The 24,788-nt window shown below is 37.5% G+C and overlaps 2 protein-coding genes across 3 annotated transcripts in view; one reads left to right on the top strand and one right to left on the bottom strand.

Annotated features, from left to right (window-relative positions):
* Positions 1-523: 523 nt before the first annotated feature.
* On the bottom strand, positions 524-17,414 carry LOC139144877 (protein unc-93 homolog A-like). 2 transcript variants are annotated; one of them, XM_070715697.1, is made up of 5 exons: positions 17,303-17,414; positions 12,691-12,731; positions 5,675-6,735; positions 4,464-4,731; positions 525-3,152 (listed from the first exon to the last, which is right to left on the bottom strand). In XM_070715697.1, exons 3-5 carry the CDS (start codon positions 6,707-6,709, stop codon positions 2,932-2,934), a joined length of 1,524 nt encoding a protein of 507 aa, XP_070571798.1. In that variant the 5' UTR covers positions 6,710-6,735; positions 12,691-12,731; positions 17,303-17,414; the 3' UTR covers positions 525-2,931. The 2 variants fall into 2 exon arrangements, with proteins under 2 accessions (XP_070571799.1, XP_070571798.1); XM_070715698.1 differs by lacking the exon at positions 12,691-12,731 and having other exon boundaries at positions 524-3,152; positions 17,303-17,393.
* A 5,657-nt stretch (positions 17,415-23,071) lies between these two features.
* Positions 23,072-24,788, top strand: part of LOC139144876 (FACT complex subunit SSRP1-like) — a 53,958-nt gene continuing 52,241 nt past the window's right edge. The window contains exons 1-2 of the mRNA XM_070715696.1: positions 23,072-23,235; positions 24,513-24,698. Coding sequence (XP_070571797.1) covers positions 23,182-23,235; positions 24,513-24,698 — 240 coding nt within the window. The 5' untranslated portion in view covers positions 23,072-23,181. The remainder of the gene's footprint in view (positions 23,236-24,512; positions 24,699-24,788) is intronic.

The following is a 24,788-nucleotide window of genomic DNA, read 5'->3' as shown; positions in this document are numbered from 1 at the left end:
GGGGTTGCGTGCGTCGTTATGTGGGTCAAAGGTCAACCCCGCCACATATCCGTGGCGGGGTTGACCTTTGACCCATATAACGACGCACGCAACCCCGCCAACAGATAGCTGCGTTTCCACAGCTAACATTACCCATATACTTATAACATGTATAATCTACAAGACTTTGTACCACGCGTGACTTTTTACCTTATTTTACCATACCAACCTTTTCAGGAAGCCAGTTTGACCTCCTGAGCCGAAACAAAACAAAACCGCTTTTGTCGCTAAATAGAAAACTTCCCTTGAAAGGAATTTATTTATTTTCCCTCAACCATGGAGGTAGTCTCTACTACCTCCATGCCTCAACCAAATACCTCATCAGTGAACTCATTGTTGCATTTGCTCACAAATGATACCTTATGTTAAAAGCTGTAGTCGAAAGACAGAGTGGAAATTCTTCCGTAGTGACTTCCTGTATTATTATTATAGTTATTATTTTATTATTATTTGTTGGGTTCAAAAGCTGATATAAAACGAAAAAGACAAAGATCGTGACAGGACAGGAAACGCCAGTTGAAAGCCGTTGCTAAACACATATTTTCCGCTGCAATAAGTCTTAATATTTTATTAAAGCTCGGTCTACAGACACATTATAGCTTAAAGTTCACAAGGTTGATTTTTCAATTTTGATGAGAGGGTCACAATTATCTCCATGGCAATTTAGCAAATATTTTCAACGAAAACATCACGAGATTTCTAAAAGTTAACAGTATTTGCGAATAGAGGTCCTTTTCGCAATTTGCGTAATTATTTTGTGAACACTTGTCAAGGAAGTGTTCAAGGGTTGAAGGAAACTCCTACAAGGCTTTCATTTCATTCTCTCCATTGGTACAAAATACCTTGTGACAATGCAAATATATACCAACTTTACAATGCTGCTCGTAGGATTATGAGATGAAAAAGTTGACATGACAAGAATATTCTCCATGAGTTGATAAGATTACGGTAGCGTACAGAGCGCCTAAGGGGACAGATATTCGGACTCTCAAACCTTTACAATTCTTTTCTGATATACCACTTTTTTGGGTTCATTTTACCTAATAAAGCTCTCGGTGTAATTAAGAAAATTTTCACGAAGTTAGTTTTTTTCGAAATTCGAAAATTTTATTTTTGTCCATAGAGTTAATACGGTAAATCTTGAGTTGTTTCTCTAGTACCAAAATTTGCACGGTGAACCCCGATTTTTATTCTTGATTTTGAAAAAGAATGGTTGAAAGATTCCTTGAGGAAAGTTTAGGCAAAAGTTTAATACTTTCACTTTAGAGGCGCATACTACCTTAACCACAGAAATGACCAGACTTCACTTTGTCAACATACATATGTATAAAAAAGACATATGGGTCAAATAATCAGTATACACATGAATTTTGAAAATTCCTTTTTTTTGCCTATACATATGCAGGCTATTTCAATAAGCCTGACACTCATTGCAATGTACCTTTAACCCTTTCACCACATCATGATGTACCTTTCAAGGGGAAAATGGGAGTGAAAAGGTTCAAAGAGTAGTTTATATTAACAGAACAAAAAATTCGAAGAAGTCGTATCGTCATAAATTATACCTACTCTTCCTAACAGAGTAATTAAGTTTAACTCTATGTTTTCATTATACATTTTCATTATATATTGTAATTTAGGTATGAAAGTTTATTTTCAGTGAATGCACGAAGCTGCTGCTGTGAACTGCAATAAAACTGTTTACACTAATTAAAGTGAGGTAGCTGGGAAAGTCGACAACACTAACAGAGTCAGATGACACAAGATCGGTTTTTACTCTGCATGTGGGCAGTCAAAATAACTGACTTTTCCAGCTAGCTACAGTTGAAACCAATTTGTGTAAACAGTTAAATTGCAGTTCACAGCGGTACCTTCGCTGACTAATTCTGAAAACGGTTGTAGTTGTCTTTGAACTAGCTTCAAAGGTATTCATATTCATGAATGACAGGAACGCCCGTTATATTAAATATTCTTATCACAAATTCATCTGACTATGTTTGAGCCTGTAGAAACGCTGTCACTGTGTTCGACAAAATCTATCATAACCATGCTATTGATTCGATATCTAATGTAAACATGAAACTCTAGGCTATAATTATTACCCTGTCAGGGGGGATGGCAGCTGGGATACCGGTCCCTATTGGATAGCAAGATTTGAGGTAGTTACGCTGTCAGTTAACATTTCTATTACAAAAATGTATTTCAGTATAAAACGTGACACGAGCAGGATGCCCCGTGTAATTCCTGAATTCAATTTGCCATTGTAGGTCACCTTCATCTTAGCTAGGCTAATTTGGGCACAAAAAGTTGTATAACAAAAAAATGGTGTACTTGAGGTCCTTATATACTGCAACTATCGCCACAAATCTGTTCTCTTCTGCAAAATTATAACTTTCTCTGGAACCCCATCCGTAGTTTTGATATGGTACTCATGACTTTATTATAGAAAATATGAATACAGTGCTTTCTTATATCACATACCCTTGATTCAACCAATGGCATTTGTCGTACCATTTGTTGTGTCTGCGTGTGCACATGCATATGAAATCATATATCCACTGTTGATCAACTATGATTACACATCAGACGACTAGCTACCACATGAAGTCGACGACTGAGATTGCGTATGTGCAAGCTTTGGTGCGTTTGTGCGGACTTAATTTTGTGCATGTTGGGCCCATGTTGGGCTGCTTGCTTTCAGCTCTCCCTGTCTTTAATTTCGATGTCTCTTTTTCTTCATTGTGTTTAATATATCAATTATAATAAAATGTAGCCGATAGCTGTGTATAATTGCATGTATGTGTACTACAACGCGTGGATTGTCACGTATAGTAACAAGAACGGTCCTCTACTCTGTCAAGTTGGCTTGGGAGCTCACACACTCGATTACATTTATTTCTTCTGATCTTCCCTCTGCTCCTTCCAACGTTTGTACTCCACGACGAAGTAAGACAATAACCCGACTCCCAGCACCCCTGTCAAGATGTACAATTTCGTCGACACACACAGGAACAGGCTGTATGCAAATGAGACGGTAAATCCGAGAGACTCCCATAGTCTGTAGTTGGAATAGGCGGCCTCCTGGTTGGCACTGAACACTACGCCATACACAGCTGTAAGAAATGTAGATGGATTTGTTCAGCATGAACTGAGAATGGAAACGGATATTAATCCGAATGGAAACATTGATGTGCGCCCAACCAATTAATTTGTAAGTCAATGTCATGCGCATAAAACGGGAACTTGTTTCCATCATACCTCAATTAAGGTAGCTACATACCTTAAAGGGGCATGTTGAAAGAAAGTGAGTGAATGGATGACCATGTATATATTCGACCCCGATTTTAGACAAATTAAATGAAACCATCGCGAAACGAGTCAATGGCCATGACCATTAATTCATTTTCGCGATGGTTTCATGTATGGTGTCTTAAACCAGGGCCGAATATATGCATGATCACCCATTCATTCAGTATCTTTCAAAGTGTCAAAAAATATAAGTAGTATGTTGTATCAAACAAAATGCATAAAAAAGGCCGACTTTGTCCCTTTAAAGACACTTTCAGGTTTTTAGTTTTTTCTCACTAAACCCCAATAAAGTATATATTTCTGAAATCCCTGATATAGAGAAATCCGACCGAGTGCAGTACACAGTCATTATTTGCATAAGAGTCACGTGACAAGCATTTTTTCTGAACCTTACAAAAATCGGTTTTTCCTCCCTTTAGCGAACACGCTGTAAGATTTCCGGTTTAAATTTGTTCATTGACAAGCCTTGACAATATCTTTCAAATCCGTGTATACAACTGAAAGACAACAAATATGCAGATTCTTTTTATATAATTCTTACAATCTCTGGATTTGTTATAAACCAAGCCTGACTTATAACTATGAATATCTTCATTATTCGCTCATTTAAACTCACGTCTCTAAAATAGAAAGGTACAAAATAATTACAGAAAAATCGAGGGAAATGAGCCTAGAAATGGCTTTGGACTCGACCTTCAACATTTCCTCATAACAATGTCGATTTGATCAGCAAGGATGCACAGTCATTGCAAATAACAAACTTGTGCACGGATTTCGACTAGAAAAGTACGATATGGTCTTAGGAGAGTGAACATTAGCGTGCACACCCTTTGTAGAGAGAGGAGGACCATCACACAGCAAGATCACGCATTTTCAAACGTTGGTCAGAAATCTAACAATTGAACACATATTTGTCACATTCACTTTTGCCCAGTTTGTTTGTTAGTTTGTATGTCTTTTGTTTGTTATAATATTTTTGTTTGTTTTGTTTGTTGCCTATTTTGTATGTTATTTTTTTTCCTTTTGTCATTGTTTTTTTCTCAATTTCTTTCTTGTTTGTTTACTTGTTTATTATTCACTCTGTCATGCCCCTGGGGTCAAAATTGAATACCTACAGTTTATTTCCGTTTGCCATATTGCATCGGCAAGTCCCCACGCAGCAGCCACTGTGAAATACACCGGCATTTGACTTTCCAGTGGTTCCCATAGCAATAAGGAGATGATGAGCGCCAAGTGGATGGCGGCACCGGTTGCCATGAGCAAAACTCTCCCAGTGTACTTTGCGATACGACCGACGAGAAAGGAAAATATGGCGTCGCTGACACCGTAACATATCATGACGTAACCAACCATGTCAACACCAATAACACAGGACACATATGACTGAAAGTGTAAAACAGAAAAAAAGTTACTGAAAAGGTTTCTGACGTCGACACTCATGCATTAATGTCTCTCATGCATGTATGGTAATTTATGTATTAACATACCTTTCAGGAAATTGTGCAGAGAAAAGTACACTTAAGGTAGAATGCGCCTAAAGACAGATAGCCGAACTCTCAATTTCTACAAGTCTTCTCTGGTATACCACTTTTAGGGGCTCAATTTGAAGCTCTTAGAGAAACTTTCAACGGCTTAGTATTTAGAAAATCCAAAATTTCTTTTTCTCCCCAGAATTAACACAGGAATGGCGGCCATTTTGAATTTCAAATATCGCAAATGTTCGGTAATTTGTTTCGCTTGTTCCAAACTTGGCATGGTGCCCCCCTCCCCCCCGATAGGTAAGAGAATGGTTGAAAGTTTCATTCAGGAAAGTTTGAGAAAAAGTTTAAGTCTTTCCCTTTCGAGGCCCATACTACCTTAAGTATATTTTCATTTCTCTGTATCAATCACTTCACTTCAACCAAAGTCCTCTTGCATAGTAAAGATGTGCATGATGTGAGCCAAGTGAAGATATCACGGTAATTTCCTACCATCAAATTTCCATCGCTTCCTTTATAGATGTATGATATTTGAACTCCACTTTTGTAATCGGTATGACAATTTATTCGTCGAGTCTTAGACAAGTGGTTAACCATAGTATGAAGTTTGTCGAGTGTGAAGTGCTTGTACACGTAATACGTAAACTAGAACTCGCATAATCAAAGCAATAGTTATTATTGTACGATTACCGACACAAAAATGTTCAGGGTCGCCACCGAAATATTGTAGTCTTGTTACTGCAAACTGCATCAGTAGACAGTGGTCTGGCGTCTGCGTGTACAGAAATATATATGAACGTTGAATATTTCGGGGGGAAATGGTTAAATATGATAACTTATTTTCGCACCTTCGTGAAATCCCCGGCGATGAAGGCTTGTTCCAAACCACTGAATATTGTCAGTGGTATCATCAACACCATACGGTAGTCTTTCAAAAGCTGTACCGTCGCCAAAAATAGCTGACAAGGTGGTTTTGTGTTCTTCTTTCTCTCCTCCGCTCCTCTCAGTTGATCTAAGAAGACGGAGATGATGATGATAGCGATGACACCACAGATAAGATAGACAGTGAGGAGTATGTTTGTCAAGTCGCGTGGAGGAGGGTTGCAGTAGGTCGTTTCGTTGCCGGTGGTTTCCTGACAATCGCTCGCACCACAGGTGTACGTCACCACACTTTCGGTTTCGTTGTCGTCTGAGCTGCTCAGAACGATTGAAGACATCAGATTTCCCCAGATCTGACTGCTCTGGAAGAACATGAAAAACAGGCCGAAGAAGCGATTGACGACGACGTCCGAGTTTTCCCCACTCAACCCGGCGTATCGGATACTGCTGGTTGTCAGGTAGGTGCCCTTAGACGTCCACAGGGGGGCACCGGCGAAGCCGACCAGAGCAGACGCCGGAATGAGAGTGTACCACTGCGGGTAGTAATTGGCCGCTGTGTACAGCACATAACAAACCATACTAACCGCCATTGTCCATTTTGTTCCGACATATCGAATAACAATCGGCGGCAGAAACAAAGAAGATACGATCAGACATGCGTATATGGTGGAAAGTGATGCCAGCCCAAGTCCCTCATCGCAATTTATGGAGCTCTGCAGATTTGATAGGGCCTGGAATGCAGTGAACAGGAATAAAAATGTTAGATTTAAGGACAACAGATTTTTCACGATACGCCGTTTCCTACTGGTTCTTTCCGTCTTCGTTGGCGGATTTTCTGAACTGTTATTGTCGGCGTCGTCGACATCTTCTTTCTTCGTGTCGAGAGCCGGGCAACCTTTATCACCGCCACCACCGATGACGTCATCCAGGGTATATCCAACATTCTCCGAGCCAAGACTGTCTCCACTGTTTTCGTCAAGTGTCTGGGTACCTTTGGTCTCCATCTCTTATATCCGTCGGCTTGATATTTCTGCGAAAATAAGAGCACAAAACATTGCATAAATTTATATTCTTCCGCACTGAAGAATCAAGGTCGAGCCGAAAAGGATTCTGAGTCCCTCGTGATTGACTTTATGGTGAAGTGTGTATCTTACCAGAAACTCTTTTGGGATAATTTCATGGGGCAAAACAGTGAAACAATTATATATATATGTTTGACTGGCTTTTCTTTACTTTCACAGCATGTCTTTCACATGTGAGGAAGGCAGCAGGTAATAACGTTCGAATAGGAACTTTTTCAGAACTTTTATTGTAATTAAGCATGCTAAATATGGAGTGAACACGTTTCACTTACACCAAAATTGTTCAAATTGTGCATAGCCAACATTAATTTCACTTCAACATCACACATAGGTAAAGTTCAAGTCTAAATGGTATTGATAGGCAAACAATTTGGGTAGACAAGGAAAGAAGATGAACTGAACTTGACGCCGTGTCCTTTAACTATACCTAAATCTCTCTAATTATTATTGCAAAAAGCTTTCCTTTTCTTTGCTTGGTGAGTTCGCTCGTTTTTCACGGATGCGAATCATTCTCCCGTCGGTTTCGTTGGCCTTATTATAAGTGTTTCATCATGTGCTTACTTTGCTTAACAAATAAACGGAGACTCAGTATTAGATGATGGGTCCAAATCGGCATTGTTCAAACATGAGTTATTTTTGTAACTCGAATATATCTTCTCCCATCAACTTGGAGAGAAAATCTAAAACGAAGAGTGGAGGAATTCGAACGCCAGGCGAAGGACGAGACACAAATGATATTTATAATATAAATACTTATTATTATTATTATCCGAGGCTAAAGGTTTCACCTTTAATCAAACCAAGTCAATCTTTTGGTTCATCTCTTCATTAACAAAACAATGTGCCTGAATTAGACTGAATGGGCTCAATGATGCCATGAAGGGGAAATGGCATCCACAGTATGATTGGAGGACACTTTATAAAATAGGAATATGAAGTAATGTCCTCAACTCCAGAAAATTGTTATCATTATTTGTGACAAAGTGTCTAAGATACATGACTGAAATGGTGCGTAACTTTCAAAGATGCCTAGATGGGGGAAATATCATTCATATCAGAGAAAATTTTGATACAAATATAGATGAAGTAGAGCTCGTCAACTTCAAGAAATTAATAACATGCGCGGCAGAGTGACGTTTGTGTACAATAGAGTATACAGGTACGAGGCAGACGGGCTTTGTTAAATTTCGCTAATGCACATAAGAACATTTATTTTAATAAATAATACATAATTATACATTATAGATCCAATAGTCAAAACAGACTGCTAAATTTTAGATACGCATTTTATTGCACAATGTTCCTGAGTATAATCAAATTTGTTGGCAAATATGAAAACCCGAGCCGGGCCGGGACACTGAGACCCTTTTAGCCAATGATTGGAAAATGGTTCTTTGCACCTTAACTGTCCAACACTCGTTTGCTTCAAGGAAAGCCGTTTTATCAATAAGGCATATAATAACATAATCCTGTATTCATAATTCACAATTTTAAAAACACATCATTCTAATCTTGAAAAGAAACCATCCAAATCCTTTGAAAGTAAAATTGATTGTTGGAATCGTCACTTATAAAGGCTGTGACTGCCCTACAATCAAACTGGTTGTTTTATTAACCCTGAAAGACTGTGCTCAAACTTTCCAGATGGAACAGGACTCTGACATAACCATCTGTGTTTTTGTCGTTGGGGGCGCAAGTACATACCAGCGTGCAATGGAAGGCCAATTTTTTTTTTTTTTTTTTTTTTTTTTTTTTTTTTTTTTTTTTTTTTTTTGGTCGACATTGAATAAAAAATTAATGCACTCCAATTAAAGTGGCTTATGAAATTATTTGAGAAAAATCCAGATAAAGGGACCCCTAAATGGGCCAGCTTATCAAAATATTTCATAGCGATTTCTGACAATAAACTGAATAGTGATTATCACTACCTCCATCTCAATTTCAAAGTCAACAACAAACGAACCCCGATGGTGTATGGGGATATTTAAATACCTGGAAGTCACTTAGACTTACAAGAGTGAATCTGCCAACATCAAAACGGAATCTTCTTAGAGAAGTTCTGTGGTATCATGACAATATTAAGAATGAAGGAAGTGTCCTCTTTTATGAAAAATGGTCAAAGAGAGGAATTTTAAGGCTTAAAGACATCTGGAATGATGACAGAAATGACTGACTTCAACAATGGGAAATAATTGCAAAAATTAGAGGAGGTACAAATAGACATGTCCAAGAGGAAATTAAGACAGAGTATGAAACACTCCTCAATGGTATTCCAGATTTCTGGAAACAAATAATCTCTTCAAACATCCAAAATGAAGAAAACTATGATATTTTAGACTTAGAGGCCTAGTCGCAGGAAGCTTGGCCAAAACTTTCAATTTAAGTGATGAGAAATGCCATATTTGTGGCCAAGAAGAAACACTGGAACACATCTTATTTGAGTGTAAATATGTTAAAGAAATCTGGCAGAAATGTATTTCTTTCTTTGTCAAAAAACACAACTTTGATAATAATATCAATATCAAACGATTAGCAATTGCAGGAATCGAAAATGATAATAATGCAACATCTGACATTATTTACTGTATTACTTTCTTTGTTAAATATACAGTTTGGAATATTCGAAATTCGGTTACTCTTGATGGGATTAAAGTTTCCCTTCAATCATATGTTATGCAATTGAAATGTTATCTCTCCTCATGGATGAATACATTGTATTTCACTTATAAGATGACGAACAAAACTGAAGATTTTATCACAAAATTTTCAAGCCTTGTAAGACTTGAAGGAGAAAAATGCATCCTGAATGCATTCATATGATGATATTTGTAATCAAATAGCTAATTATTTGGGGTTTTTTCAGACAAGACGCATTGTAATTTTAATGCATTCACAGTTATGTAGATTTGTTTTATTTGTGACTATGTTGAAATAAATTTATCTTTTTCAAAAGAAAAGAAGGCCAAAATGTATTTCTTTCTTTGTCAGAAAACACAACTTTGATAACAGTATCAATATCAAAAGATTAACAATTGCAGGAATTGAAAATGATAATAATTCAACATCAGACATTATACACTGTATCACTTTCTTTGTAAAATACACAGTTTGGAATATTAGAAATTCTGCTACTCTTGACGGGATTAAGTTTCCTTTCAATCCTTGGTTGTGCAATTAAAATGTTATCTTTCCTCATGGATGAATACATTTTTATATTTCATTTGTAAGATGATGAACAAAACTGAGGATCTTATCACAAAGTTTTCAAGCCTTGTAAGACTTGAAGGAGAAGGATGCGTCCTGAATGCATTTATATGATGATCTTCTTATAGTTGAATGACTGACAAGTTGCTTGTAATTTGTTCAAACGCTTAACACATTCACAGTTATGTTGATTTATTTTATTTGCCATTTTGTTGGAATAAATTTATCTTTTTCAAAATAAAAAAAACGAAGACCAAAATGTCACTCGACAGAAACTGTAGTATTTGTTCTGAGTTCGCAAGATTATCAATGAAACTATACCGCAAAGAACTTACAGGAAAACGCCTGCAAACATAGTAATGCATACCATAATTCTCGGGAGGAGGTTGACGACAACAACAAACTGTGTTCTTTTTCTTCTGTAACACTGTGCCATAAGAACAAACTTCACTGTCGACATTAACTATTTAAGCCTATAAGTACAATATGCATGCACTTGTTCAACGAACAACACTGGATTTCCTCTGGAATCGTCTGGGCATATTGAACACATATTGCCTAGTCATAAGGGCTATAGTAATACGTACATAAGTAGTAACTTCCTCAAGACGAAACGCCAAAGATATGGATGTATAGGGGATACAAATATAGATGTAGCATAGACGTTGGGACACTTGCTATGGATCAATGCATCACATCACACATTGAACCTTGAAATGTTACGTAACCAGTAAGGGATATTGCTATATTTACATGGAGTTACCTTGTAGTATCATAAAGTACGAAGTACATTTGTTCAAAGGGGCATTATGTAATTCATGGCTTCTGTGTGTCATCGTCGTCTGCAAGCCAAGGCAATATATGCCCAGACAAGCATCATCATTATAATAGCTGATAGTTAATCATACCAAGCAAACCCCTTAATCAATCAATCAATCAATCAATCAATCAATCAATCAAATGGACTGAAACAGCGCCAAACTCCAATACATTTAGTATTATTTTCGGCGCTTTACTTAGCAGAGTTGTTAGTTTGCACCATTTACAAACTGAGTTAGACTGGAAGATTCGTCGCTCGAGGGCGCTCTCTACGCTCCCCCTCTGAGGAGGGGCTCGTAGGGAGCGTCCTCGAGCGACGCATTTTTCAGTCTAACACTGAGTATGCTGTAACACCTGTGTACTGCGCTGAATAGAAATGCATAATTTTGAATAACTGGAAGGTCAATGGTCTCAGGTGGCTAAATATGTAATGTACTCGCAAAATATGCAATGTGTATTATACCTCCGTATCATTGCTATCAACAAAAGTTTGTAAATGAAATGAAGGCAATTTCATACATGAGGATTATTTATGTGAGGGGTGTGATAAAGTTGGATCATTACAGCTTTAAATGCCGATACGACAAAAATTAAATTGTGTTTTGCCGTATCAACGTTCACAATATTATTTTCTTGTCTATACATTTACAAAGTTGTTGATTAATAATATTGCCTATATCATTTCCACTACCTGCAGGACATCAGTGAATGTTACATCTAGACCCCTTGAGGGTTTTCAGTAGATTTCTTTCGCGTGTGAGAAATACCATATTATAAAGACAGGAGGCGGGTAGACTACGCAATTTGGTATCTTGCAACCCCCTCTGGTACTATACTTTAAAAAAACAATTTTCTCCAGAGCCAACGATTATATAGATGGGTCTGAAATGGAGATTTTAAATAAGTATAGTTATCTTGGCTCCACATTGGATGATAAGTTAGGTTCTATATAATGATGTTATTTGTAGCAAAGGCCAGCATCGTTTGTTTTGCGTTAGGAAATTGAATCTCTTTGATGTAAACAAGTCCCTGGCGACGCTGTTTTATAAATCGAGATTATTTTTTACATTTTCCATTTTCTGCTGGTACACAAATTCAAATGTACACAGCATTGGCAAGACAGTGAATAATTGCAGCAAAATTGTCGGAGAGCAACAAACGGGTCCCTCACACTTGCAAGATAAGCACGCTTTATGCAAAGGAAATATTCCCATCTTGCTTTCCAAGTTTCAGAAGCCATTGCATCGTGAATTTGACTTGATCCCATCTGGTCGTCGTTTTAAAGTACCGATTTTTAAAACTAACAGAGATATAAACTGTTTTATCAACAAGGCTACAGGACAATTGAACAGACTCAACTAAGTTTTAAAATTTTGTATTACCGTCATTCTACCCTATGTGTGCCTTTTATCGAGTTTTACCGTATGCTGCCCGGATGTTAATACATGTATTTTAAATTGCCATTTTTGTAATTGATATATATATATATATATATATATATATATATATATATATATATATATATATATATATATATTATATATGTCTGACACTGCTGCAATGCTTATTGCCCAAATTGAGATAACGAAGATTGATTGATTGATTGATTGTGTAATCGATTGGATGAGTAGATTTGGACGCCCTTATAGCTGCTATGTCAGAAAAACTAGTGGTGACAAATATGCTCCGTTTTCAAGCCATAAGAATGAAAAGGAGAGCTTACTAGGGAGGGTATGAGAAGGGCGCGCCCTCGACCTCACGTATGGTAAACTTGCATAAGAAGAACCGACTTTGATGCCCTGAGGTGCATCTCTTGGCAAGTAGCGACAAATTTAACATATTGCGTTCTCAGAAGCGACAACAAAAATATGAGAGCTTACCGGCGGAGAATACGAAAGGGGACCTCCTCTGTAAGACAATTCTGAAATAAAAAAAATCACTGATTTTGAGGTGCAATCTGAGAAAGATATGTGTTGACCAGACCAGCGGGATATAAAAACTCTTGCTATAAAAGCAGAGGATAAAACCACTAACGTTTCGGGTTCAACCCGTCGTCGGCACTTCGTCGTTGGAGTAACGTGGGAATGCGAACGTGAAAAACAACCAATCATGTGCCAGAAATATTAAACGTATCGAATTGAGCATTAATGCCAGCTGGTGCTGTGGTGCCTAGTTTAAAAATAGTGAGTTGTTTCAGTTTGTGACGGGTAGAGTCATTAGTGGAAATGAGAGCAGTAGCAGCCATATCGGACCGGCTGCGATGAGGTGATGTAAGGCTTCGTTCACAAAACACGGTTTGGGGTGGGAGCTGGAGGAATTCAGGGGGGGATTCGAAAATTTTGGGGGTAGTAGAGGGGGGACTTGAAAATTTTGCTCTATCTGTAGGGGGGGACTTGAAATTTTTTGGTTCCCTTCTATGTTTTACATTTTCCAATTCAAATTTTTGTAGGTAATTCAATGAAAAATGAATACCATTTCTATGTCATCCAATTGTACCATTTTGTTACATTTCATGACTTTTATCTCGAAAAATTCTAAACATGTGTGATTTGTTGTAAAAAAACAAACAAGCCTATAAATAACAGGGCAGAAGCTGCAAATAATGATGATTTTTGCAAAAATTTCATGTAATATATCAACTACAGTGTCTTGCTGTCTCCCTACAGCATGCTCAAACTCACAATATTCAGTTTGTCGACAAAGCCTGTATATATTAATATATATTAGGTGATGATTTAATTAGAGTCCAGACTGACAGTCAGTTGTCAGTGACACCAATGCATGGTACACATACTGTCAGGCTGTGATAGCAAGCTGAATACTGGACAGTTCAACATGCTGTAGGGAGTAGAACAAGAACTCAGTTGTATAAACTGAACAAAAATATTGTCAAAATTATCTAAATTAATACATATGGAAGCAACATATGGAAGACCACGAGACTTGAAAAGTTATCCCAAATTTTTGAATTCTGGCATATGAGAATAATCAAATATTAAAGAAAAAAGATGGGGTCACCATGCTTGATTTTCTAAATTTTCCCATTCTTGTCATAAAATAATACAAAAGTAAAACTTTGAACAGTAAAGACTAAATGAAAAAATATGTGAATAAATGGAATTATTTATTTTTATCAAAATTTGCCATTTTACACCCAAAATATCAAAGATTAAAACATTAATATTTTAGCCTTCCAATATTGTCAATTATGAGTAGCATCTAATTCATATATATCTTGTACTTTTGAAACAAATTTTTGGTAGGTCACTGTACTCAGTTTTTTACAATATGGCAATTAGCCAGAATTAACAATTTGCCCACTCTCTCATGATCGTCAATTTGTGTGCTTTTCGGCAGGAGCAATTGACCCGGCCAGAGTTGGATTAACTCAAGTTGGCTTAAACTGATAAATCCAAAAGTTCACTGATGCCTTTTAAATGAATCAATTTAAGAACTTGTCTTAGGAATACGACTTTACAAAGTGCTAATAACAGTGTAGTGTTGAATACCTGCGGGCGGAACGCCGCAATGCGTGATTTTTTCTGCATGTACAACCTTTACAAATATGCGGGCTTGAGATAGTTAGGGGGGACTTGAAAAATTTTGATCATATAGAGGGGGGGCATTTGAAATTTTTTTTAGGGTATTGAGGGGGGATCTGAAAAAAAATAAGATTTCAATCGCGATTCCTCCAGCGCCCCCCCCCCCAATCGTTATTTGTGAACGCAGCCTAAGCTTACAGAAATATTTAGCCACCGGTTATGTAAGCTTTTTGTCGATCACAACGCGGAGATGTTCAACAAACATGTCGCCCAGACGACATTCTGTGTCGCCAATGTGAAGCATGTTACAACGTTTACATTTAGTACAACAGTGATACAATCAAAAATTTTGGCCGACGTGCAAGTAAACAAGCCAGAAGCAGTCTTCCACGCAGGGGGGGGGGGGGGGGCTGAATGAAATTAGTCCTAAAATATTAGGGCAGGTACCGCAAACCCGAGGGTCCGATATTAACTTCTGCCAATTCTACGGTCGCGATCGGTAAATTAGACGGACGAACCCCCAGGACGAACCGGTCTTCGATATTGGAATCACGTCGAAATACCATGATGGAAGGTGCAGAAAAAAATTTTTCGGGTGTTGGAGGAACCCGAAACGTTCGTGGTTTTTAATATCCTCTGCTTTTATCAAGTGTTTTTACTTCCCTTTGGTCGGTTAGTATTGTACTGTATCAATTTCCACCGTTTTTGGTAAATGCCAAATTATCAAACGATTTATTTGGACTCCAATCATTTGAGTCCAGTTTTTGTGCCGTATTTCTATGCCTAATGATATCATTGCCCAGACCGCTTAGACGTACTTCTGGTACTATCTATCAATACTATGATTGCAACGTACATGTATTTACACAGTCCCTCCATCAACTACCATGGTACATTATTGTACGGCTACCGTTAGACTCTCTCACCGCCCCTTGGTCGCTACGCAGCTCTGTCAACAGTCGCCTGTATGTTCTGTTCTTGCGTATCTATATACACGCGTCTACGGTGCGCCTGGAGGGCGGCTCAACTGCTGAGGGGCTGTGAGAGAGTCTGGGCTTACCTCGCATAATGTAATGTCTTCGACAACTCAATGACAGATTGTCGTGTTTGTCGAGTTCAAAGTGTGTTGTGTTGTTTACCGTTTGAAATGATGCGATAATTTGTTAAGCTATTCAACGATACTCTGCCAAATCCCAGCGACAGAAAATATCTGGAAGATCACGGTGTCCCCAGTCCTTACTCTGCTGGCCTCCCCTACCCTCTTGGTTTTAGGATTACCCCTTTTAATGAAGAAATACAGGTAAACTGAAAGATTCGTTCGTGTATGTGTGCTCCGCCGACTATGACCCTAGCCAGCGTCAGAGGACTACATACACGAATGAATCTTTCAGTCTACTGTATAGGAAACTCGAGGGACATTTTCTTTTGGCCAAGCCGGGTTTTCAAATTTATTCAAGATGCAGAAGACATACAGGCCAAATGAATTCTCGATGAACTTGTTCATAAACGGGTCAATTGCAAGTTCTTGTACTGGAAGTGATGTTGGAAAGTTCGGTGAAATTGGTCGTTGTAAAGTTACAATAAAATAAGGCTTCTTTACGGCGACTGTTGGGTCCAGGGTATGAGAGCCATTAACATGTAATTCAACCAGAACAGTTGCAAGGAATTTCAAGGGAGCATCTTTGTTGTTGTGACAATTTTCCGGTGTTTTGGGATTTTTCGTTCCTTTTTATGTTGTTCTTATTTGTTTTGTTGTTTTTTGTTAATGTTTTGTTTTCGTTATATTTTCCTTTTGTTTTTTGAATCGAACTTCTTGGGGTGTCAAAAGTCTGCTCGGAACAACTTCATGAAAATGCGCAGGACTGACGGAAAACCCAAACAAGTACCTCCACTGTGCACGTGGATTGCAAGTTCAAACACCGAAAGCTTTACTTAGATCTGCATTGGAAACATAAATTTTTCACGTGAGCCAAAGATAACCAAAATAAATGTCAGCGGAAAGGTGGTGACTTCATCCCATAGAGCATATGAGTAGATGAAGCTATCAAAGATGCGAAACACTTGGTAAACTAAAAATGGGTAATTCATTCAAACCCCTTTACTCGCTTGTAACTTATGGTCTATTGCACACTAATTTAGTCTTTTGGTTTTACACAGCTAATTACACTGGACAAAAAAGATAAGTCACTTTAAAGTCCAGAAATAATGCCATCGGATTTTTCGTCGTATGAGACGTGTGTTCTTCGGTTTCCTGGTAAACAAGACAGTAGTGTATTCCATAGAAACTGTACTGATGTAAATATGCATAGCGAACTATTCTGGCTTGTGTGCTAAGTATAAAATCATAATGGAGATTTTAGTATGATTGGAGTTGAGTGAACCCTTGGATTGTAAAGTAGGAAAACAAACAGCGCAAGAACACGACATGCTTTTTTCAAGTCCATTAAAACTCTTTGCCATGGTGATATAGATAGACCGCATATTCACTCCCTATCATGATGTCGTCATTTGTTGAAAACATTGAAGGATATAGTTATGACTCAACGTAAGGAATGGTCATTGCGATAAGAATTATGGAACAAAGAAACTCGTGTACCAAAATAAGATGTTGCACTCCATTTTGAATCTTCTCAGACCCGATATATCTTGTCGTCTCAGACTGGTTGTGTGAAATGTCAGGTCGCCTCGAAATCGCCTGAAGTTTTTCATTTGCACAGAGAATGAAGTGCTATACGTCGGGTTGCCAGAGCCCGACCAGCAGTTCATACAAGACACTGGAGGATGGCATTTAGTCATCTATTAAACAGTACAATATTGCGCAATTGTAAGACACTGGTAGTGAGTGACATTGCCTTCGATCGCCGCCTCAATATCGATCAATCTCCGATAGATGTTATTCGCCAAATGACTGTCAATCTGATTGATTCTTGTACTTTAGTAACTTACTCACCTACGGTCGCTGATTTCTGCTTTTCGACTTTCTGTTCCGGAACTGCAGTGTCTTCATGCATGGACTAAAGTTGTCGTGCATTAGACTAATCTGAAATCTTCTGCAGATACCGATTAACGGTAAACAAAAAAAAAAAACCGATAAGATTTATTTGCTCTAATAGCGCGTAGAAACAAAGTCTACAATGTATTGAATAAACAAAAGTGCCGTAAATCATCGTTTTGATTATTGTTAGTTGTATAGGTTAACAGGAAAGCACTTCCATTGTTGGGTCGTTGTCAGAAGTTGACAAATTTCCTCTATTGTCACCCCGATACGGCAAGTTGAAAATGATTTGGGATTGTAGTGTTGAAAATGAATCGCCAGTTTATTCTGAAAAATGTGTTTAAAGGATACATTTTCACGACCAAATATGTATACTTCTAGTGAAATCATCACTATGTTGTCGGTGTTGCTTTGCCCTTTATTGAAAGACAGCTGATAGCCGAATTTGTGCGTGAGTAGATCGTGATATGGAAACAATAGTGGGAATGAGCTGTCGTGCCAGTGGATTATGCCCGGCAACGATCAGAAACAGTCACCCTAGCTCATTTTAGTGACCTTTAGTTCAGGTTGCAAAACTCCAAGGTGATCTAACATTTACACCGATTGCACGGACGAGTTCATGTAGTTGGTCGTTTTGACGATTTTGTGTTTCATTTTGAGGAACGAGATGCGAAAAACGATAGCAATATAGTATGCACAACGCCGTGCACCATATCGGCAAACTACTTCAAGTGAGAGTTGTACATCATCAAGTTCCTCCAAACCTGGCTGTTTTCGCCATTGATGCAGGACCACCTAGTGTATGTAGTAATTCGACCGCACAGTAGAGGGTCCTTGATATTACCCCAAATGTTAAATTCAGTGCATATTTTGTCAACGAGATATCCCGACGGATTATCAATTCAGATTTTTCCGGTGACATTTATTGATACACACAGTATAAATTACAATTTCTTATCTCGAGATTGCACGCCAACACGACATTACAATGGTTGCGTTTGGGCGTACCGTTCTCAGAGTAAGGACGATGGTCGGAAATGCCTGTTCGCTGTATTTCCGGAAATAGTCGATCACCGACTTTGTGCTCTCTCTCTCTCTCTCTCTCTCTCTCTCTCTCTCTCTCCTCTCCTCTCTCTCTCTCTCTCTCTCTCTCTCTCTCTCTCTCTCTCTCTCTCTGAAACATCTATAAGGTAATTAGATTAATAAGGGTTTAGGGACGATTCAGAATTTACTTCCAGGGGGAGGGTGGAGGATTTTCTGTTTTCTCGGTGATTTTTTTCCATGCCCCCCCCCTAGTAAATTATAGAAAAAATCTATGGCCCCCCCTCATCTTTCCTGTTTTTTTTCCATGGCCCCCCCTAATATATACATGCATGCTTACACGGTACATTATAGACATATCTAGTCTAACAAGTTGCAGGAACTGTAGGGCCTAGTGGACATTAATCGATGATATAACAAATCATTTCAGGGTTATGTGACTATAAAAAGAATGATTTGCAGGGACTGCAAGTGGCACACTTTTGGAAAGGGTAGCAATAAACATATCTGGTTGTAAATTTCTGAAGAAAAGTTAATTACTAAATATGAATACTTTTTTCGTTATGTCTCACTGATACATATGATGCACACAAAGACAAGCAAAGATGTCAGTTAGAAATGGTGAACAGAAAATCAGAGGAGAAGATAATTAGCAAGGTGATATATATCTTGAAGTTTAATGGTACATCTCATTTGCAGATATCCAGATATTTCTGGAAAGTGAGATGTACATGTACATGCATACGTTCAGCATACATTTTCATTTGATGACGCTGAATATTTGCAGACTCACGGTGAAAGTTTTAAACATTAGGAATTAAAATTGGTGAAAGCCAACTTGTTTTTAATTTTCTCTTTTTTTCTAATTTGGTTGTCATAAAACCAAGTTGCTGCCACTGAAAGCAACAATGCTGAGGAATATTTTAGAACATTTCTTGAACAAAACACCTTATCCAAAACATGAATTCACATGTTATTCTGCTCATTCCATTCACAATCCAATGTTCATATTAAAATGCAGATAACCCTGTGTAAGTCAAAATTCACATTTTGTCAGCAGTATTTTTCAAATTGACAGAGCATTCATATTTCAAATTTTTTTTAACAAACTTTAATTTTAGAATAGTCATGATGCGCATGTTTTCAGATGACACGAAACAATACATGTTAATTTGTTTTTTTGCCTTTTCTGCCAGCCGCCACTGTGAAATCTTTGATTATACATATCAGAATGAATGGACACAAAAGTATTAGCATCAATACACAATGTGTAAGCCTATCCACATTTCTCCTAGCCTCATACACACTGAGATCACTTCTTGGACGACAGCAAATTTCTTGTGTACACAATATTTCAACAATCCGACACCATAGCATTGGTGCAGTGCCACATGATCTTCTGGATGCACATACAGGATTATTGGAAAATCAACCCTTTTGTAAATTTTTCACCATATATTTTTGACAGTAATACATAATATTTTTATTTTCAACATTAAAACCTATTCCTTGAAAAGCACCTTGAAGATGAGACGGCCATAAATTTATTTTCAAAAAAGTTTATAGTAGATGTAAGCACTGTAAAAAGTTATGTAGAACATTTAAAAAATTTAGAAAGGGTAAAATTGATGAGAATGAAACATAGAAAAAAGGAGCAGAAAAGAAGAGTAGCAGTAGCAGTAGTTTACTCAAAGGATGAAGTGGGTGTATATTTGGGGTAAAAAACCTCAATTTTTGTATTAATGATAAAAATTAATTTAAGTCGAAAACTAGACAGTATTTTCTGAAATGTAATATTTCACTTGAAAGGATAGTATTCATGTAGAAAAAAACAACTATTTTACTTGGTATTATCCATCTTCATTTTAAAATTGTAGGGGTTTAAAGACTGACACTCTAATAATTGATTAAAATCATGATCAGCAAAATTAAAATGCCTCTTATTAAAAATGTAAGAGCTTTATTGCCAAACAAAACCAATTGATAGTTGTTGTGTTATATAGCATTTAAAAAACATAATGTGAAATTTCAGAAAATTTGACTCAGCCGGAGTGGAGTTAAATTCGTTGGAAATTTTGAAATTGGGAGGCAAAAGAAGCCAAGAAATCAGGTGATTTGCATACATTTGCATAAATTAACACTTCTTTATCATGCAACTTTCAACTGCTTTACAAGCTACAAGGTAAACCCAACCTTAAAAAGACATTTGCTGTAATTTTTAGCATTTGTTCAATGTTCATCTCTGTGTATCAGCATTTGTTTGTTATTCTATCACTACATAGAACATCCAATGCTGTATTTAGCAACATACCAGTGTGAACATAAATGACCATTGTTATTGTTGATAAATGAATTCTAGTCTGGACTTGATCTGAGATCTCTTTTCAACAAAAACAACCCTGACTGTTCACTGTATGGTTTGTATTGACACGCTAAATACTGGACATTTCATAACGCTTCAGGGAGGAGAACAAGATACTGCAGTAGATGCATAAAACAAACCACTATGAATATTACCGAATTTGGCAGCTAAAGGAGTTTAACTAAACATGTTGAGTTTATCTGTCACCCAGGTAGCGTCTACGGTGCTCTTTTGTAGAGATCAAAAATTCTGGGCAAATATTGAATTGATGTTTTTTTCCTTGGGCCCCCCTAAAAGATTGTGGTATTTTTGTCTGGCCCCCCCCCTAAATTTTCTTGGGAAAAATGGGTGGCCCCCCCCTGAAAATCCTCCCCCCCCTGGAAGTAAATTCTGAATCGTCCCTTATGTGACATATTGTCACGTTATTAATATCGTTATCACATGGAATTTTATGTCATTCCTGCTAGCTTATTAACTTTTATCACCGTCCCTGATTGCAGGAGGGTAGCGTACTCACAGACCCTCCCCTTGAGAAGGGACTGTATGCTATTGTAGGAATTAAACTTTCTGTAGACACGACATACTAAGCTATGTTTTGGTCGTGTAACCCAAGACTTCCCGAATCAACTTGCGCCGAAGTGCGATTGGAATTTACTTGCCGAAGCCCTGAGACTACAAAATCACTGTTTAACAATATGCAGTCATGAAAACACCACAGAATCACTCTACAATAACAACTCTACTTCATTTGCTCGCTCGCTAAGGGACTGGTCAGTTTCCTCGGCCTGGGGGGGGGGGCGGTGGATTATTTTTTGCCGACGTCAAAAAGTGGCTGACCCCCCCTATGCCAAATTTTGAAAACAGGGTGACCCCCCCTATTCCAAATTTCGAAAACAGGTGACCCCCCCCCCCGGCGCGCGACATAGGTAAAGCAAAAGGTGGACCAAAAATTATATATATATATATATATATATATATATATATATTTTTATTATATTTTACATTTTACATATATTTATATTTTAAATAGTCATTCTATGTTTTAATGAAATTGTTGACATGTCAGTTGTAAGATAGGAATTTCAAAGTGTCAAGCTTAAAGTTTGAATACAGTACATTTTGAATGAGCTTTATTTTGAATGAGCTTTGAATGTATTTCACACTTTCTATGCTTAACCAGATGTCCTGAACTGTTATACAGAAATGGATGTCAATCATTAATATCAAAGAGGAAAAAGCATTCTCTTTGATCTGTATCCTTGAAGGTTACTTTTCTTATAATTTTTTCAGTTCTGTATGCAAGCAATAATGTGCAGCATCAGTATAATTGATAAATAATATATAGTGATAGTATGTTTAGATATTTCAGTGAAGGTTTCCAAATAACAATTAAACAACCATGGAAGTCACGTTCTGTAGGTACTACAAATGCCATACCTTTAAGGCAGCAAGTTATGACGATCTGAAGGGGTCATTGTCTGAGAAAACTTAGAATACAAATTTCTTTTGTTATTTCCATTGGAAAAAATCAATATCCTTTTGTTTCAAAAATCAGGTGCAACTAGTCTGCCTAATTTCCATTACATTATTCTGTATGGCTGAAGACACAATCAGTGGAAAATTTACAAAAATGCTATCTCCTCTTTCAATCTTGCATTATTTTCCAAATCATTTAAAATGAGAATTGAGAAGAATGGTATACTTAGAAGTATGGTTTCAGAATTTTTACCACTAGTCTATGAATTTGTCTACACATGGGAGACTTGGTAGACTTCACAGGGGAATCTCTGAGGATATAAATCACAATGAATTATGGGAAATCTACAGTACTGTGTCTCTGTGCACCGTACCGGCAGCTTGACAAGCTTGCATTCGACAAATGTCCAATAACGGTAACTAATTATAATACTGTATAGTGCAACCAACTTTCCGACACTTTCAGAAACTTGAATGCGAACATCCAATATAATAAGACGTAATTATAGCATGAGTTTGCGAGAACACTTTGTCAGTAGGAAAAATCGTTTAGATTAGGTCTTATGTTGCTAATAGAAATGGTTTTAAAATCAATAACAAAATCGTTTGAGCTCTCATCAGCGAAATCAACATGTATCACACCCGAAATACAGTTCGCAAGCATGATTTAAAAGCTTACAACAGTTTAACCAATGTGTAACATTATGAATGTTCTAACTATACGTCAAAATGAAATTGACTGAAAGATCCGTCGCTCGTTAGAGAGCGTCCTCGAGCGACGGATCTTTCTGTCTACAGAATAAATCAAACAAAAACAAAAGTTTAGATTATATATCCTCCAGAGGGCAGAAGAATATTTCCCGCCATCTTTCTTTTTCAAAGTCAACGCCGGAGGTAGGGTCACGTTTCTTGGCGTGATCGTGCTGTACAGAGGCAGTTATTTTCACAGAAGAAGATGGCTGACTTTCTTGAATTCAACGATATATCCCAAGAATTTAAAGGGGCGATGGTAAGTCGACGGAGTTGGCAGTATAAATGGCGTTAGCCGTAATCTTCCAGTAGCAATCGTCACAACTCAAAATGGCTGCCTTCAAAACAGAATGCACTGCACTTCCTTACCTGCAATTGCATGCCATATTCTCTAAATGTGTTGTGGCGAAACACTGCACTCAATTGCCGAATGTTCCCAAATTAATGTATTTGTGCGCAACTTATTCAGTAGATAATCATATTCAGGGGGGGGGGGACTGAGAAGCGAAAACGCCGGTCACAAACTGCGACAAAGAAATACAAACTACGAAATGATGAAAAAGAACTGGCGATTACATACTGATAGGGAACAATCAAGATAGGAAAAGAAAGAAAGTTTATTTTGCCCTATCTTGAGGTAATAAAACCGTGAACGATGAAATTAGGGCACGATATATCTGCAAATATTTAAGACGTGCAAAGCGTAGGCTTTTAATACCACGGTGATGGAGGCTAGAGGGACTTATAAAGCTATGAAGGGACTTCCTATCTTCATGGACTGTGTCAGAGAAATTGGACCTCTTACTGAATACTAACTTAGTCACAGTATGTTTATGTCATCGGCATGAACTGAAAGTGGCTAAAACAGAAAACCAAATGCAATGTAAACTGAACAACAGTATTGTGAAAGGAAGTCCTGCAAATCACAATTGAGGACAAGGACTAGTACACAGAACCATTGTCACATTGATGTTATGTGTACAAAGGTTTTGTTGTAATAATTCCTTTTCAAGGATCAGTGGCAATATTTCTAGACTTTTGATTACTATTATCATTATGAGCAATTCCAACGGATATTTTAGTGCATGGAGTTACATTGTATTTATCACCCCTTGACTAATATTTTGTATATTTCAGTAATCATGTCATTCAGAATTAATAAGTACTCCCCCATATCTCTAGCCTTGTGTGCGATGCTGTGTGTTTCTGGCATTGTACGGCCTGTGATGGGTGGCTGTACAATACCAGGAACAGCATTGTACACAGGGCTACCATATTTCATACCTGTCTTCCTTTTCATGCTAAGTTAATATTAAAATTTTAGAATGAGAAATTAACATATGAGAAACTTTAATATCTCTGCATGCATGTTGTTGCTCTACATAGCCATATGTACTTTTTCTGACAGTATGTCTTAAATCCTCTTATTGTAAAGGCCCATTATGTGTCATGCACAGATATTTTAATCTCCAAACAACCAAATATTAAAGTATCTCTAATATCACTTTCTTCTTTTGAACTAAACTTAATTCTTAGAATGGAGGTCGCCTGAAGCTCCACAAACAAGGTGTAGTCTTCAAAAACAACAGAACTGGCAAAGTTGAGCAGGTGCATGTGGAGGACCTTGACAAAACAAAGTGGCTCAGGGCAGCAAGGGGACATGAACTCAAACTGTTCATGAAAAACGGAACGATATTCCGATATGACGGATTCAAGGAAGGGGTGAGTTTTGATGTTAGTTGTGTCCTTTTTCTTTAAGACGTAGGCATTTTACATGAAAACTCTACATATCCAGCAAATAGTTTGTTGTAG

This window comes from Ptychodera flava, chromosome 12, assembly GCF_041260155.1.
Source record: "Ptychodera flava strain L36383 chromosome 12, AS_Pfla_20210202, whole genome shotgun sequence".
Lineage (NCBI taxonomy): Eukaryota > Metazoa > Hemichordata > Enteropneusta > Ptychoderidae > Ptychodera > Ptychodera flava.
The sequence above is the reverse complement of the archived record's forward strand: the minus strand, read 5'-3'. Positions and strand labels throughout refer to the sequence as shown.